At 38.1% G+C, this 19,138-nt stretch overlaps 2 protein-coding genes across 2 annotated transcripts in view; one reads left to right on the top strand and one right to left on the bottom strand.

The window, feature by feature from the left end:
• The window catches only part of LOC106138583 (uncharacterized transmembrane protein DDB_G0289901), a 429,961-nt gene that overhangs the window by 307,179 nt on the left and 103,644 nt on the right, over nucleotides 1-19,138 (top strand). The gene's annotated exons all lie outside the window — the stretch shown is intronic.
• Nucleotides 14,141-19,138, bottom strand: part of LOC106138567 (uncharacterized protein MAL13P1.304-like) — a 37,427-nt gene continuing 32,429 nt past the window's right edge. Inside the window, exons 16-20 of the mRNA XM_060952613.1 lie at nucleotides 18,748-18,766; nucleotides 17,966-18,070; nucleotides 17,246-17,365; nucleotides 16,506-16,618; nucleotides 14,141-14,635 (exon numbers count right to left, since the gene is read on the bottom strand). Coding sequence (XP_060808596.1) covers nucleotides 14,141-14,635; nucleotides 16,506-16,618; nucleotides 17,246-17,365; nucleotides 17,966-18,070; nucleotides 18,748-18,766 — 852 coding nt within the window. The remainder of the gene's footprint in view (nucleotides 14,636-16,505; nucleotides 16,619-17,245; nucleotides 17,366-17,965; nucleotides 18,071-18,747; nucleotides 18,767-19,138) is intronic.

Below are 19,138 nucleotides of genomic sequence, written 5' to 3'. Positions count from 1 at the left end.
AGGGCTATAGACGTGATTCTAACAATGATTGAATTAATTAATATATTTTATTGAAAAATTCAAAGGTTTAATTTGCAAACCAATTTATACGTTCAGTCGTTCGTTTGTCCCTTACGGCGTAGACAGAGCCAGCATCCACGAACAGTCTGAAAGACTCTGTTCAGCTGTACGGCTTTATAATGAAAAAGTGATAGGTCACGTTCAGCCTAATAAGCCTAACAAGGCTTAACTTGCTAGGCTTGACGGCCTCTGTGGCGCAGCGGTAGTACCTACGCTTGTCTGTGACACCGGAGGTCCCGGGTTCGAATCCCGGTCAGGGCATGATGAGAAACGAACTTCCTCTGATTGGGTCTTGGATGTTTATCTATCTAAGTATTTATTTTAAAATATAGTATCGATGAGTTAGTATCTCGTAACACAAGTCGCGAACTTACTTCGAGGCTAACTCAATCTGTGTAATTTGTCCCGTATATATTTATTTATTTATATTTATATTTAAAGATAGAATTGAGATTCAAATAGTGACAGGTTGCTAACCTATCGCCTAAAAGAATCCCAAGTTGACAAGCCCTCAGTCGCCTTTTACGACAGTTTATATCTTAATTATTAGGTATGTGGGCCTGCCGGAACAAATTTCTCTAGAAATAAGTCGTGCCCTTGTACTGAATTTCTCTTTATTTTAAGTTTTTTTTTCTTATTTTCCTTGTTGTACATAAATATATAAATAGACATCAATGGGAGATGTACTATTCTTTTTTTTTTATGGGACTAATTACACAGATTGAGTCAGCCTCGAAGTAAGTTCGAGACTTGTGTTACGAGATACTAACTCAACGATACTATATTTTATAATAAATACTTATAAAGATAAACATCCAAGACCCAGGCCAATCAGAAAAAGTTCTTTTCTCATCATGCCCTGGCCGGGATTCGAACCCGGGACCCCCGGTGTCACAGACAAGCGTACTACCGCTGCGCCACAGAGGCCGTCTAATTCTATTTTATAACGGTGTCGGGAACCACACGTCACTACATATGCCTTATCTATCATTTACGACATCCTTTGTTACCGTACCACGCCTACAAAGAATATACGCCCACTCAGATGGGCGTGGCTTTGTATATGTTATGTCTGTTGTATGTAAAACTTCACCTGGGATTTCCTGGGAGTATGTTATAAACGTACATACATATGGTCACGTCTATATCCCTTGCGGGGTGGACAGAGTTAACAGTCTTGAAAAGACTGAATGGCCACGTTCAGCTGTTTGGCTTAATGATAGAATTGAGATTCAATTCATTCATTCATTCATACGATTCCTTGCGGGATAAACAGAACGGGGTGCCGTGTGGTTCCCGGCACCAATAAAAAAAAAATAGGACCACTCCATCTCGTTCCGATAGATGTCGTAAAAGGCGACTAAGGGATAGGCTTATAAACTTGGGATTCTTCTCTTAGGCGATGGGCTAGCAACCCGTCACTATTTGAATCTCAATTCTATCATTAAGCCAAACAGCTGAACGTGGCCATTCAGTTTTTTCAAGACTGTTAGCTCTGTCTGCTCCGCAAGGGATATAGACGTGACCATATGTATGTATGAATAATTAAATATAACAAAGATATAGTAAACTTAAAAAAGGGAGATGTTAGGAGTACCCGTAATTGTCGAATATAAATGAAAAGAGTAATGAGTGTGGAGGAAGCGGGAGAGGTCTGTGAGGATCGTCGTAAGTAGAAATCCATAGTCTCTGTCTACCCCGATGGGAGACAGGCATGATGTATGCATGTATGTAACAAAAGTAGTTCAAAAACATAACATTTAAAGTCTGCAAAAGCTGAACTCGGATAGAACTGAGTTTCCTTCATAAAAATTCCATTAAACATATTATTACGTTCAGGCCCGAGATTATATAGGTACTATATCTCATTTTACAAACAAAACTTTCCAATTAAAAAAAGAAAATTTGAAGACTTTATCAAAAATAAAATGAACCCCGTGGAAAACTTTTTCAAAGTCGGTAAAAGTGAATCCCAGTTAAATCCATATAACTTATTTCCTGAGCACATGCGTCCCGAACTTTGGTCGTAAATATCAACTCTCGATTGTTTTAAGAACTTTTTCTTGTCCTGAAAATATATATTTTTCCTGGACATCTATACTTATATTAAAAAGCTGAAGAGTTTGTTTGTTTGAACGCGCTAATCTCAGGAATTACTGGTTGGAATTGAAAAATTCTTTTTGCGTCGAATAGACCATTTATCGGGGAAGGCTTTGGGCTATATAACATCACGCTGCAACTATAAGCTGGAAAGAAATAATGGAAAATGTGAAAAAAAAACGGGTAAAATTATTCATCCTTGAGGGCTTCAATGATGCCCATAATAACTATTCCACGCGGACCAAGTCGCGGGCACAGCTAGTATAGAAATTAAACAAACGAAATATTGTTCAGATTGATGTGAACTGCCTTTTATGATAATTAGCAATATTTAGGTAAAATGTGACTATTACAATTGTACTAATAATAAATATACCTATTTAAAAATAATATAAACTAATATTAATTATTCAATAATAAAAAAATAAAAATATTTAAGTGTCCTAATCCAATTTATTTCTTGCATTTCAATTTCTCTATAAATTAAATTGAATTCAAATTAAAACTAAAACTTCAACTACCTACTTATAAAAAAGAAAGTATTATTGATGTCGTAAATGGCGATTAAGGGAAAAGGTTAGTTAATGGTATTTTGAATTTGAAAATAGGCATAAAGGTTGCCAGCCCATCGCCTAATACGAGAATCCCAAGTTTATAAGCCCATCCCTTAGTCGCCTTTTACGACATCAATGGGAAAGAGTCGGAGTGGTCCTATTCTTTTTTTCTATTGGTGCCGGCAACCACACGGCACAATGTATTGATGATGAATTTTGAGACAAAATGAAAAAAAAAATCAAAAAAAAAAACAAATTTTCCCCGAAAAAGCTCCACATTATTGAACGAATGAGACTGTCCATTGTGAACTTGCAATGTCTGCATCGGCTCATAAATGTCCGTGGCCAATGTATTATTCACTCTGAATGCTCGCCCGAAGACACCAAACTCGTAAAATGGAGGTTACAATGACGAGATTGTAGATGTAACTCGTAATAAGTAAAAAAAAAAAACAAATAAATATACCTACCTGCCGAGATAAAGCATGTATGCGTTCGTTCATACGATCACGTCTGTATCCCTTGCGGGGTAGGCAGAGCCGGCAGCTTGAGAGACTGATAGGCCTCGTTCAGCTGTTAGGCTTAACGATAGAATTGAGATTCAATTAGTGAGAGATTGCTAGCCCATCGCCTAAAAGAAGAATACATACATACATATGGTCACGTCTATATCCCTTGCGGGGTAGACAGAGCCAACAGTCTTGAAATGACTGTAGCCACGTTCAGCTATTTGGCTTAATGATAGAATTGTGATTCAAATAGTGACAGGTTGCTAGCCCATCGCCTAAAAGAAGAATCCGAAGTTTATAAGCCTATCCCTTAGTCCTATACTAAAGCGAGAACCGCACGGCATCTGTTATTAAATAGAAAATATTTATTTTAAAAAGTTATGTTGACGTCAATAAGTGATACCTTGTATCACTTATTGACGTGTATAACTTAAGTCTTATTATATCTACAACCGCTTCCAAAGCAAGCGCAACCACACTACAGCATTTCACTGAACGTCGATTAACAAAAATAGATCACTTATGTACTTATACATTCAGTCAAAAAAGTATCGGGAATGGATTATTTATTTATGGTTCCAAATTCAAATTTTTGTTTTTTTTGTTGTTGTTAGATTGGCACAACTGTTTTCCATTTTGGCGCGGAGTTTGAGTTGCATCTGTTGTTTACATTAAATACAGTGCTATTTTTAGTTATATCATATCTAGTGTGTATTGCTAATTTCATAATGGATAAAAACATCGAACAAAGAGTTTGTCTTAAATATTGCATTGCCAATGGAATATCGTGTTCGGAGTCACTGAAAATGTTACAGAAGGCTTACGGTGAATCGACTTTATCAAAAACTCGTGCTTATGAGTGGTACAAAGCGTTCAAAAGCGGTCGAGATGTGATGGAAGATTTGCCTCGCTCTGGTAGGCCATCAACGTCTGCAACTGAAGTTAACATCGCAAAAGTGAAGGAAATAGTGACTGAAAATCCTCATTCAACTTTGAGAGAGATAGCCACCGAACTTTCTGTATCTCACGAGTCGATCCGTACCATTTTAACTAATAATTTGGGTATGAAACATGTTGCCGCTCGGCTAGTCCCAAAAGACCTGAATTTTTTTCAAAAACTCAATCGCATGAGAGTCGCTGAGGACATGCTAGAACGAGTCAATTCCGACCCAACATTCATGAAACGCATTGTTACTGGTGACGAGACGTGGGTTTACGAGTTTGACATGCAAACTAGTCAACAAGCTTCGGAGTGGCGCCTTCCAACTGAACCGAAACCGAAAAAACCACGCCAAAGTCGTTCAAAAGTCAAAGTCATGTTGACTGTTTTCTTTGACTATCGCGGTGTTGTGCACTCGGAATTCTTGCCGGAAGGTCAAACGGTAAATAAGGAATATTATTTGAGTGTTATGCGGCATTTAAGAGAGCAAATCCGACGAAAAAGGCCAGATTTGTGGAAAGAAAATTCTTGGATTTTGCACCATGATAATGCACCTTCGCACAAGGCCATCATTGTGAACGAATTTTTAACCAAACACTCAACAAATACCATCGAGCAACCACCATATTCACCAGATTTGGCTCCAGCCGACTTTTTTCTTTTTCCTAAACTCAAATTACCACTTCGTGGCACCCGTTTTCAATCAGTAGAAGACATAAAAGAGAATTCGCGGCGAGAACTGACCTCAATTCCGGAAACAGCGTTTATAAAATGTTTTGATGATTGGATTATTCGTTGGCGTAAGTGTATCGTTTCTAAAGGAGCATATTTTGAAGGTGATAAAATAAATTTGGATGAATAACAAACAGTTTGTGTATTATTGATCTTTTCCTGCTACTTTCTTGACAGAGTAGTATTATAGACGAATATAATCATTAGAACAAGCCCTAAATGGGATTCGAACCTGTGCCACGCAATTTGGACCACACCTTACAGATCCAAATCGCGCACGCTCTGCACTCTCATTATTTTATATCTACCAACGTAACGGCCGGCGACTGCGGTGTTTTTATTTTCCAATTCCGTGACCCCGGGTTCGATTCGTAATTGGTGATGTGTGTTCCTGGTGCGTTCCTCGGACAATTGTGGGGTAAGGTGTGTTGTTGGTAGAATTTAAGGTGTTGGCTTTCGTCTCGCGATTGATATTGATAGCAAAAGGGTAATATAAGTTGTGCCGTGTGGTTCCCGGCACCAATAGAAAAGAATAGGAGCACTCAACAAGGGATAAATTTATACTTCTGTACTAATATTATAAAGCTGAAGAGTTTGTTTGTTTGTTTGAACGAGCTAATCTCAGTAACCACTGATTCGAATTGAAAAATATTTATTTATGTGTTGAATCATTTATCGAGGAAGTCTTTAGGCTATAACATCACGTTGCAACTATTAGGATCGAAGAAATAATGGAAAATGCGAAAAAAAACGGGGAAATTATTCACCCTTGAGGGCTTAAATGATGCCGTAAATGACGCGGACGAAGTCGCGGGCAAGCGACTTATATACATATGTAGGTATGTATTGATTTTACTATAAAATAAACAATGTTTCTCACTAACTTTTACTTTTTTCAACTTATTTATCATATACCTACATTCATATCATCACGTCTGTACCTATACCTTGCGGGGTAGACAGAGCCAACAGTCTTGAAAAGGCTTTCAGCTTAGTGTTGGCTTAATGATAGAATTGGGATTCAAATAGTGACAGATTACTAGCCCATCGCCTAAAACAAGAATCCCAAGTTTATAAGCCTATCCCTTAGTCTCCTTTTTCGACATCCATGGGAAAGGGATGATAATAGTTCTATTGTTGTCTTCATTGGTGCCGGGAACCACACGGCGCACTGGTAATACTCTCCTTTTGCGTAATTAACCTTACCCTTCTAAACACGTCACTTATTGTCGAGGGTGTGAATCGGCGAGTTAGTGAGGTCAAACGGTCATTGCCTAATTGTTAGGGTTATTTTATAGATTAAGGGATCGATTGGAGGGTGCAGAATGTAAAAGTCAATTAAGGGCAAGTCTAATAAGTTCGATGTTACATTGAAAGCTGTATATTGTAAAAGGTAATTGTGTGGTTCACAGCATCAATATAAAAATTGTCTCTATTTGGATCTCAATTCTATCATTAAGCCAAACAGCTGAACGTGGCCATTCGGTCTTTTCGAGACTGTTGGCATATAATCACGTCTGTATTCCTTGCGGGGTAGACAGAGCCAACAGCCTTGAAAAGACTGATAGGCCACGTTCAGCTGTTTGGCTTAATGATAGAATTGGGATTCGAATAGTGACAGGTTGCTAGCCCATCGCCTAAAAGAAGAATCCCAAGTTTATAAGCCTATCCCTTAAACGCCTTTTACGACATTCATGGGAACGAGATGGAGTGGTCCTATTCTTTTTTGTATTGGCGCCGGGAACCACACGGCACTATAAAATTTAAATAATTGTTAATATCAAACTTATTTTGACTGATGTCAAGCGGTTACCGCTCCAATACCGAGATTACATTGGATACACATAAATATTATTCAAGACCCATAAATATTGTTATAATAATCTCCCTGATGCCCAAAAGGGCTGTTCCGAGCGTCGCAGCGAATAGTGATGCACTAAGTCGATAGTAATTAGTGTACATTATCGATATAATGTAGGCGGTAGTCGAGACTGCACTCCGGAAGACTATTAGGACAGTGTTGTAGCCGGATATTTAATGATGTGTCGATAGTTTTGTGAAATTATTTATTTGTAAGTTCGACACTAGTGTTACTCGTATAAGTAGACTTTTATAAAAAATACTAATATACATAAATATCCAGGACTCAGGTCAATAAGAAAAAGTTCGATTCTAACGGCTGGGATTCGAACCCGTGACTCACTGTGTGCCTGTGGCAAGCGTACACCCGCTGCGCCACAGAGGCCGACAATAAAAATGCCGGTAATTCAGTACCTAGTTTGTTTTAACTTTGTTAGTTTAACGATCACTGATTTAATATTTAATTTAATACCCATTGAATTCAATAAAAAAATAGAATAAGTTTAGCACTGTAACTGATTTAAAATTTATCGAAACTAAAATAATAATTTATCGATAAAAACATGCCTCGCCCCATCACTTCTCGCGGCAATGCAATAATTTTCGTACAAAATACAGCACTTACCTCCCGGTTACTTTCGATACTATCCCGGTACGAAATGTACACTTATACAGGATGTTTCTGTTTTGACGTAATAATAAATACAAAATCTTTAATTTATAAAAAAAACAACCGTTGTTATATTTACATGCGTAGGGTGTCGATGGTCGAATCGATAAGGTTAAAATGCGTGCTGCGCAGAAAGGCACAGGTTGGAATCCCACCTTGGCCATGTACCAACGACTATTTTCGACATTATGTACATTAGTTTGAATACTAACTGATGCTGTTGAGGTGAGGGCAAACATTGTCAGGAAACCTGCACATTCAGGCAACTGGATGTGCAACCATGGATCCAATACGGGTTAGGTTTACCTGCCAAGGTTGCGGAGGTCAGATGAGAGTCGTTTCGTGTAAAAACCTGACTCACCCAATCCAGGATCCACGGTCAAAGGCGTACCCCGGGCTCCTCTACAGAGTGGTGAGGACGCAATCGGTACTAAGGCTAGGAGGAAGAAGATACCGATTTCTGTAGTGATATCCAATTAAATTCTGAGGCTTGTGTTATGAAATTGTACCGGAGCGATGATTCGGCTCGACCGCCACCAAAGGGAAGATATTCCGCCAGGCTGGAGTGACGCCTGGGGAACCGCGGCTCCGACAATATTATGTCGGAGGTTGTATATATGCTCCAATCCAAATCTTTGCTTGTGCGATTTAGGTTTTTTCGCTGTTTTTTGACAGATAGCGTCGCGTGATTTTAATTTTGTGACTCGTGGCGTATAGATATCGCCACAAAATAAATACACTCACATTATTTAATAATTTCATTGGATACACTCACATTATTTAAGAATTTCATTGGATACACTCACATTATTTAAGAATATAATTGGATACACTCACATTATTAAAGAATTTAATTGGATACACTCACATTATTTAAGAATTTCATTGGATACACTCACATTATTTAAGAATTTAATTGGATACACTCACATTATTTAAGAATTTAATTGGATAAACTCACATTATTTAAGAATTTAATTGGATACACTCACATTATTTCAGAATTTAATTGGATACACTCACATTATTTAAGAATTTAATTGGATACACTCACATTATTTAAGCATCAACCTGTATGTCCGGTAATGAGTGAGCACGTACAGTCGCGATGTATATTTAAATTGATATCCGTGTACACTCAGCTGCAAATATACTTGTAGCGAGTTGTGAGCGAAGTACTGTAAGTAAGGGTATAAAATATTTTATGATATATTTATACCAATTTTACGAATTATATTTGTAAGATATGGATTATGAGGAACTTGAAATAGGAAATAAATGTTTTTAAAGTACTTACGTACATATATACGTATAATAAAGTCTTTATTCCATGCGGGGTGGACAGAGCCGACAGTCTAGTAAAGACTGGCCACAGCCTTCTTTTTTGAAGGGGGTTAATTTCTTAGAAACTTCTACGAAGTGTAACAAACAGTTTTATGAAAATTGCGTCAATGTCGGTTCAGCGAAACCCGAGAAAGTATAATATTTATTAAATAAATAAATCATGTCAAACCGAAAACCGCCTTTATTATTGAACATACATAAATATAATCACGTCAAAATCCCTCGCGGGGTAGACAGAGCCCGCGGTTTTAAAATGTATTTATTTATTTAAACTTTATGCACGTAAAATGTACAACAGGTGGACTTAATGCCACAAGGCGTTCTCTGCCAGTCGAACCTTTGGACCGAACTGAGATGGACGTACGGGTAGTGCGATAACTGTAAAATAAAAAAATCTATTGCCGTGTGGTTCCCGGCACCAATAAAAAAAAGAATAGGACCACTCCATCTCGTTCCCATGGATGTCGTAAAAGGCGACTAAGGGATAGGCTTATAAACTCGGGATTCTTCTTTTAAGCGATGGGCTAGCAACCTGTCACTATTTGTATCTCAATTCTATCATTAAGCCAAACAGCTGAACGTGGCCTATCAGTCTTTTCAAGACTGTTGGCTCCGTCTACCCCGTAAGGGATAAAGACTTGACCATATGTATGTATGTATAGAAAAAAATCAAAAAACTGAATATCCCGAGTTACGCCCCTGCATTTCGGGCGTGATGTACACAAATGTTTTTCACCTGAACGCGCTGCGTGACCGGAATTATTATATTTTCTTACTTATTCCGTTTCGTGCGACGGCGGCGCGGCTGATGCTGTTAGTCTGATTGCTCGGTACGAGTTCGAATCCTAATTCGCATGTTTAATAAATCATCTACCTTAACCGACTTCGTGGTTACCAGCGTTTTTTTGAATAGAACCATACATACATATGGTCACGTCTGTATCCCTTGCGGGGTAGACAGAGCCGACAGTCTTGTAAAGACTGAATGGCCACGTTCAGCTGTTTGGCTTAATGATAGAATTGAGATTCAAATAGTGACAGCTAGCCCGTCACCTAAAAGAAGAATCCCAAGCTTATAAGTCTATACCTAAGTCGCGTTTTATGAATTCATGGGAAAGAGATGGAGCGGTCCAGTGGAGTGTATTGTCAAACTACCTTAATCAGTTATTACAGTGTTATATTTAAGCAAGTGCAGTTTTACTTTTACCATCATAAATTCAATCAATTTCTCAAAATCAAAACAAGATCAATTTTAACACTCATTCTATTTTTTTATTGTTAGCGAGATCCACACGGCACAATAATACCTTAAACGTTATAAACGTTACAGTGTGTCCAGAAACCGTTAACCTCTGTTTGCTAGACTAGTTAATAATCCAGTGCTCGCCTGCATTTTATTGCACTCAAATATTAAGCGAAGCTTTTACGATATTATTTCATTTTATAGTCTCGGCGAAAACAAATTGTCGGTCGGTCCGGCGCATTTTTATTGCAAGTTGCATTTTGTAATAGCGTCTGGGTTTAAGGGGCACGTCCTCTTGTTTGACCGGGCTGACGGAGTATTATTTACGGCCTGTTGCATATATGTCTACATCCCTTGCGGGGTAGACGCTGAATAAATTCTTGAAAACTTAAACAGCGTCTACTTAACGGCTTAATGATAGAATTTAGATTGAAATAGTGACAAGTGAATTGCAAACTATTAGGAATAGCATAGAATAGAATAGACATACATACATATGGTCACGTCTATATCCCTTGCGGGGTAGACAGAGCCAACAGTCTTGAAAACACTGAATGGCCACGTTCAGCTATATGGCTTTATGGTGAAATTGAGATTTAAATGGTGACAGGTTGCTAGCCTTTTATAAAGAATTCCAATTTTGTCAGCCTATACCTTAGTCGCCTTTAACGACATCCATGTTAAAGAGTCCATGGTCCTATTGTATTGGTGATTATTTCGACGGCCTCTGTGGCGCAGCGGTAATACGCTTCTGTCTGTGACACCGGAGGTCCCGGGTTCGAATCCCGGTCAGGGCATGATGTGAAACGAATTTTCTCTGACTGCTCTGGGTCTTGAATGTTTATCTATATAAGTATTTATTATACAATATAGTATCGTTGAGTTAGTATCTCGTAACACAAGTTTCGAATTTACTTCGTGGCTTAATCTGTGTAATTTGTCACGTATATATATATTTATTATTTAATATCTCATTTAAAGAAATATTGTCTATTTTCTGACCGTCCCTCCGGGAATGAGAATGTTTCTGCGCCATAAAACTATCCACCGGACTCTACTCGCTTTCCCGGGAGCGAAGTTTCTGTCAAAAATAGCTTTTTTTTACCCTCCTATTTCATCCATTCATATAAAAATATTACAAAAGTCCTTTTAAACTGCCATTTTCCAAATTCCATTACAGTTGTATGTGAGAATTGCGTGCGGAACAACTATAATAATGAAACATTTAAAATGTTCGCCGTGTGGTTCCCGGCACCAACATAAAAAAAGAATAGGAACACTCCATCTCATTTCCTGTGGTTGTCGTAAGAGGCGACTAAGGGATACGCTTTTAAACTTGGGATTCTTATTTTAGGCGATGGGCTAGCAATCTGTCACTATTTGAATATCAATTCTATCATAAAGTCAAACAGCTGAACGTCTCTTTAGGACTGTTGGCTCTGTATACCCCGCAAGGGATATAGACGTGAGTATATGTATGTATGTATGTGTAAGAGGGACCAGTCTTCGTAGCAAGTCGGAAGCGCGTTCGACGCCGTTTTTTATCGCGGGAAAAACTACTTATAGCTGTCCCGTTTCGACGTCCGAATAAAAAGCGATACGGCGATAGTTTTACGCGCGATAAAAACGGCGTCGCGCGTGCAATGCTACGGGGCTCGGACATAGATATAATTGACACGACAAATGCACAAAAATTAACCTATATCCTGCTAATATTTACTACCTGTTGTACATTTCACGTACATGAAGTTTAAATAAATTAATAATATTATAAATGCGAAAGTTTGTTTGTCAGAATGTCAGTATGGATGTTTGTTACTCTTTCACGCAAAACCTACTGAACCGATTACGATGATTTGGTACGTAGGTAGCTGAAGATCCAGAATAACATATAGGCTACTTTTTATCCCGGTGTTCCCGCGGGATTGATTCCACGCGCTAAAGTCGCGGGCAGCCTCTAGTATTTATATCTTCTAATAGATTTGAGTGAAGATAGTGGATGAAAAGATACAAGTCTTCATCACTTACGGAGTACATAGAGCCAACAGCCTTGAAGTTATTAAGTATGTTGATTACGTACATTATTAACCAATAATAGTTCATTGCAAATAAAAGTAAATAGAATTGTGTAACAAAATTAGATATAAAAATAAACGATGACCATGTACATGTTAATGACAAAGATGTATACCAATAGAAACTGATATTAGCAATTAAAACTACACCGCATAATATAAGGATAATGACAAAAATACCAAATTGTATAAGAAGCAGACTTACATAAGTGTAGAAATTAAGTATAGTGAAAGTTGTCACACACAATGTAAATATAAATGTCTAAAAATGTCTCTGTCCCACCCATGACAGAAAATATTTGCAATAAACTCCCCAAACAACTAAAAAAAAAAAAAAAAAAAACAGCCTTGAAGTAACTTGAAAGCCACATTCAGCGGTGATGGAATTGAGATTCAAATAATGACAGGTCCAACGCCTATAAGAACAATCGAGATGGTTGCTTTGATATCGCTAAGCTCCGCTTGGTTACCCAGGTACGGTACATTCTTTGGAAAGAGTACGGGAGAGAATTTTTGGAAATTCCAAAAATGGACCAATGAAATGAATCCATGGTCAAAGCCATACCCCGGTCTCCTACAGAGACGTGATCTTTAAACGCGGGAAGAGTTGCGGAGCAAAATTAATAAATAAATGTTAATTTTTAAAAAAAAACACTGTTCTTTTGTTCCGTAATTTATAATCATTAAACTATTACAAACATAAATTAATCATAATTAGTATCCTAAGTTCACATAAGTATAAATATTCAAAAATGACTACAAAAAGAAATAACGCATAAAAAGGGCTGATATTTGAAAGTTTATAATTTTACTAGAGGCCGCCCGCGACTTCGTCCGCATGGAAACCCTATCAATCCCGCGGGAACTCTGGGATAAAAAGCCTATGTGTTATTCTGGGTCTTCAGCTACCTACATACCAAATTTCATGGTAATCGGTTCAGTAGTTTTTGCGTGAAAGAGTAACAAACATCCATACATCCATACAAACTTTCGCCTTTATAATAGTAGTAGGATATAATAAGCTGCCGGACTCATACAAGTCTTTGCCAATTAATAAATTTAAGAAAAGACTGCATGAATTTTTAATATTTTAATTGTTTTTATTCCATTAATGATTATTTTAATTTTAAATTGTATAATTACTAATTTTTAAATTATTAATTTTGAAAGTAACGCAATTATTAGGTATAAACAATATTTAAATGCCATACTTCTGGCGAAACATGTAAGATCACATATATTTCTAGCACCCATTTGTACACCATGTTTCAAGTAAATAAAGAATATTTCATTTCATTTCATTAAAAATAAAACCGTTAAAAAAAACACAGTTCTTTAGTTCCGTAATTTATAATCATTAAACTATTACAAACATAAATTAATCATAATTGTTATCCTAAGTTCACATAAGTATAAATATTTAAAAAAGGACTACAAAAAGAAATTATGCATAAAAAGGGCTGATAATTGAAAGTTTATAATTTTTTTAATTATCCTGCAAAGGTCGCGGAGGTCAGACGGGAGTCGCTTCGTGTGAAAACCTGACTCACCCAATCCAGGATCCATGGTCAAAGGCGCACCCCGGGCTCCTCTCCAGAGTGGTGAGGACGCAACAGGCGTCGCCGTTTGTATCGCGTTAATAATCACGTCTATATCCTCTGCGGCGAAGACAGAGCCAACATTCTCGAAAATACCAATAGGCCTCGTTCAGCTGTTTGGCTTAATGCAAGATTTGAAATTCAATTAGTGATAGGTTGCTAGCCCACCGCTTAAAAGAAGAATCCCAAGTTTATAAGAATAACCACCAATATAAAAAGAATAGGACCATCTCTTTCCCATGGATGTCGTAAAATGCGAATAAGGGTTAGGCTTACAATCTTGGAATTCTTTTTCAGGCGATGGGCTAGCGACCTATCACTATTTGAATCTCAGTTCTATCATTAAGCCAAATAGCTGAACGTGGCCATTCAGTATTTTCAAGACTGTTGGCTCTGTCTACTCCGCAAGGGATATAGACGTGACCATATGTATGTATGTATGTATATTTTACCATCTAACCTCCATTAGGTTTAACGGTAGTCACTTTCTTAGCCTCACTCAACGCTCTATAATAGACATCTTGCAAATTCCTTTTCATCATATCATTATTAACATCAACTTTATCATTATTATTACTAAATTCTTTATCAAAAACATCATTATTATCAAACAAATCTCTGTTATTATCTGCATTTCTATCTTCATAAACTCCATGATTGTTCTTCATAGGTTCACTGTTAATTTTAAATTCATTACTTCCATCATCCTTTTTGGCAAATTTATCAATTTTATTATTAATTACATTACCATCATTATTATATCTAACGCTGTCTGTGACTCGAGAATCGTCGGCTGTGCTTCGCGTGTGTTTTTTGTTAAAATTTCTCATTAATTTACGCAGACGTCTCTTCAATCTGCGTTTGATGTTACTTTTCACGTAAGATGCTGTCTGAGGTTTGATCTCGCGTCTGAATCTCAACGATGGCTGGTTGCTATACATGTTTGAGAACTAGAAAAATAAAATAATAAAAAAGATACATAAAATTTTACGTAGTGTGGCACCTATAAAAAAAAATGAATAGGACCACTCCGTCTCTTTCCCATGGATGTTGTAAAAGGCGACTAAGGGATGGGCTTACAAACTTGGTTGTTCTTTTTTAGGCGATGGGTTAGTAACCTGTCACTATTTGAATCTCAATTCTATCATAAGTCAAATAGCTGAACGAGGCCTTTCACGTCTTTTCAAGACCGATGGTTCTGTCTACCCCGCAAGGGATACAGACGTGATTATATGTATGTATGTTTGTTTATACGCTAGTGGCTCCTCACAACATCTAAGAAGGGTGACGAAACGATTCTGACGGATAACATACACATACATATATATGGTCACGTCTATATCCCTTGCGGGGTAGACAGAACCACCAGTCTTGAAAAGATGACAGCGCATCTCCTAAAAAAGAATCCCAAGTTTGTAAGCCTATCCCTTAGTCGCCTTTTACGACATCCATTGGAAAGAGACGGAGTGGTCCTATTCTTTTTTCTATTGGTGCCGGGAACCATACGGCGCTGACGTTAAAATAACCTTAAAATTAACAGATCAAGATGAATAAGTTCACTAACATTGATCCCATCAAAAATTGCCGCCTGTCTTGTCAAGTAGTCGTGCTGATTTTCCAAATACTGCCTAACACCGGACATTTTACTCTGTGAACAAACAGGGATACTTATTCAAATTCAAATTCAAAATTTTTATTCATTATTATAGGATACTTAATTAATAATTGTCAAAACGTATGGTTTAACAACATTGGTTGACGTCAAATAAATTACTTAAAACTAAGTTTACTGCCGCTTCCGAGGCGTCAGTGCAGAAGAAGCGGTATTGACGGGTATGTACTGGTGAAAGATCGGGTCAAATGTATCCAATACTGACGACAAGCGAGCAAGCAAGCAGGCGAGCAAGCGAGCAAGCGAGCAAGCAAGCAAGCAAACGAGCAAGCGTGCAAGCAAGCGAGCTAGCAAGTATGCAAGCAAGTATGCAAGCAAGTATGCAAGCAAGCGAGCAAGCAAGGAACTAAGCGAGCAAGCAAGCAAACGAGCAAGCGTGCAAGCAAGCGAGCTAGCAAGTATGCAAGCAAGTATGCAAGCAAGCGAGCAAGCAAGGAACTAAGCGAGCAAGCAAGGAACATACATACATATTGTCACGTCCATATCCCATGCGGGGTAGACAGAGCCAACAGTCTTGAAGACTAAATGGCCACGTTCAGTTATTTGGCTTAATGATAGAATTGAGATTCAAATAGTGACAGGTTGCTAGCCCATCGCCTAAAAGAAGAATCCCAAGTTTATAAGCCCATTAGTCGCCTTTTAAGATATCCATGGGAAAGAGATGGAGTGGTCCTATTCTTTTCTGTATTGGTGCCGGGAACCACACGGCAAGCAAGGAAGTAAGTAAGTAAATGCTCTAATGTACACTAAAGGAGTTTAATTACAAATAAAAACAGTACAGTACAAAGGCGGGCTTATCCCTGAGTGGGATCTCTGCCAGCCAACCTGACAATAAGAGGATCATATACAAAATGTGCCGTGTGGTTCCCGGTACCAATAGAAAAAAAGAATAGGACCACTCCATCTCTTTCCCATGGATGTCGTAAAAGGCGATTAAGGGGTAGGCTTATAAACTTGGGATTCTTCTTTTAGGCGATGGGCTAGCAACCTGTCACTATTTGCATTAGCAAAGCATTGCTATTATTCCAAGGTAACAAGCCTCTATTCCTTGGTCCCCTTTTACGACAACCGTGGAAAAGATATGGAGAGGTTCTATTCTTTTTTCTCACGGCATCGGTTTTATTTATTAGTAGGATATGAATCAAAACCTTCTCTTCATCATTCATCAGATCATACTCGTGCAACAAATCTTCAACGGCCCGAATGGATTCCAGATATTCAGCTTTCTCATCGTTGGGACGCGGTGAGTCCAAATCTTTGACTGTAAACCACAAAGTTATAAGTAATACAACATCACTATTAACATACATATGATCACTTCTTTATCCCTTACGGGATAGACAGAGCCGACCGTCTTGAAAAGACTGATAGGCCACGTTCAGCTGTTTGACTTAATGATGGAATTGAGATTCAAATAGTGACGGGTTGCTAGCCCATCGCCTTAAAGAAGAATCCCAAGTGTATAAGCCTATCCCTTAGTCGCCGTTTACGATATCCGTGGCAACTAGATGGAGTGGTCTTAATCTTTTTTTTTTATTTATTAAAATAAATTACAAAGAAAGAATAGGACCACTACTAAACTATCGATATCCTAGAATACCGAAATAGACGTGACTATCCTACTACTATTATAAATCCTACTACTATTATAAAGGCGAAAGTTTGTATGGATGTTTGTTACTCTTTCACGCAAAAACTACTGAACCGATTACCATGAAATTTGGTATGTAGGTAGCTGAAGACCCAGAATAACACATAGGCTACTTTTTATCCCAGAGTTCCCGCGGGATTGATAGGGTTTCCATGCGGACGAAGTCGCGGGCGGCCTCTAGTATAATATAATTCCACTTCTATCATCTCATTTTCAAATCCTACGCCATTTACTAACCTTTGCCTAACACATTCGTCTCGTCCAGAAAATCCTTGTCCACGCTAGATTGGCGAGAAGTCTGACCCTGGCTGGGCGTGGTCAACCATTCCAGAAAGTTCTGGAGGTCAGGTGGTAGCTCTGAAAATATGAAAACCCAAGTATATTATGGGAAATATAAGAACTTATAGAAAAAATACGTATAAAACCTGATTTGATGTTCAGGGCACAAATAAAAAAAAAAGAATAGGACCACTCCTTCTCTTTACCATGGATGTCGTAAGAGGCGACTAAGGGATAGGTTTGTAATTGGAATTCTTCGTTCAGGCGATGGTCTAGTATCCTGTCACTATTTGAATCTCAATTCTATCATTAGGACCGAACAGCTCAACGTGGCCTGTCAGTCTTTTCAAGACTGTCCAAAGCTCCGTCTACCCAGCGAGGAATATAGACGTGATTATATGTAGGTATGTATGAATAGAATAGAATAGAATAGATTTATTTTCAAAATTGGATACAAGGTATCACTTATTGACGTCACATCACTTAAATCTAATTATAACTACTACCGCTTCCAAAGCGCATGTGTAGAAGAAGCGGCGGAACAAACTACACTGCAGCATTTTCATCGGACGTCAATGTACAAATATAGATTCTCTTTAATCTAAATCATGGACGAATACACATTGTCTACATTAAAAAACATGAATGAATGTAGTATGTATGTATGTATTTACTCACTGATACAAGTCTTCTGCTTGACCTGGAAGTCCACCAAGTCTGTCATCATTCTGACCAGTTGCATCATAATGGTGTTAGCTGCACTGTCAGACTGACTCTCCCTCACTAAATAAATAAATATATACGGGACAAATTACACAGATTGAGTTAGCCTCGAAGCAAGTTCGAGACTTGTGTTACGAGATACTAACTCAACGATAATATATTTTATAATAAACTAGCGACCCACCCCGGCTTCGCACGGGTGCAAAATTCGGAAAACATTATACATAAAAACCTTCCTCTTGAATCACTCTACCTGTTACAAAAAACCGCATCAAAATCCGTTGCGTAATTTTAAAGATTTAAGCATACAGACAAACAGACTAAAATAGCGACATTGTTTTATACTATGTAGTGATACATATTTATATAGATAAACATCCAAGACCCAGGCCAATCAGGAAAAGTTCTTTTCTCATCATTCCCTGGCCGGGATTCGAACCCGGGACCTCCGGTGTCACAGACAAGCGTACTACCGCTGCGCCACAGAGGCCGACAATGTAAAGATTTAATTCCAAGATGGGTTTTTATTGTTAAAAAGAGCTTTAGCGGTCAAATATGTAAGGTGTCCGATTAAAATGCGTCCAAACATACATACACACATATAATCACGCCTCTTTCCCGGAGTGGTAGGCAGAGACTACCTCTTTCCACTTGCCACGATCTCAGCACACTTCCTTCGCTTCATCCACATTCATAACTCTTTGTTTCTCACTTCTCTTCTCTGTCTTCTCACTCACTTTTGACCTGACCCTTTACCTAAAATGCGTAATGCGCAGAAAAGCACAGAATAGAATAGATTTATTGTCAAAATTGGACACAAGGTATCACTAATTGACGTCACATCACTCCAATCTAATTATAACTACTGCCGCTTCCAAAGCGCATGTGTAGAAGAAGCGGCGGAACAAACTGCACTGCAGCATTTTCATCGGACGTCAATTTACAAATATAGATAGATCTCTTAAAACTACATGTGCCGTGTGGTTCCCGGCACCAATACAAAAAAATAATAGGACCACCCCATCTCTTTCCCATGGATGTCGTAAAAGGCGACTAAGGGATATGCTTTTAAACTTGCGATTCCTCTTTTAGGCGACGGGCCAGCAACCTGTCACTGCTTGAATGGCT

This window comes from Amyelois transitella, chromosome 29 (assembly GCF_032362555.1).
Source record: "Amyelois transitella isolate CPQ chromosome 29, ilAmyTran1.1, whole genome shotgun sequence".
In the NCBI taxonomy this organism is placed as follows: Eukaryota; Metazoa; Arthropoda; class Insecta; order Lepidoptera; family Pyralidae; genus Amyelois; species Amyelois transitella.
Note: the sequence above shows the minus strand (reverse complement) of the source record. Positions and strands in the feature narration are given on the sequence as shown.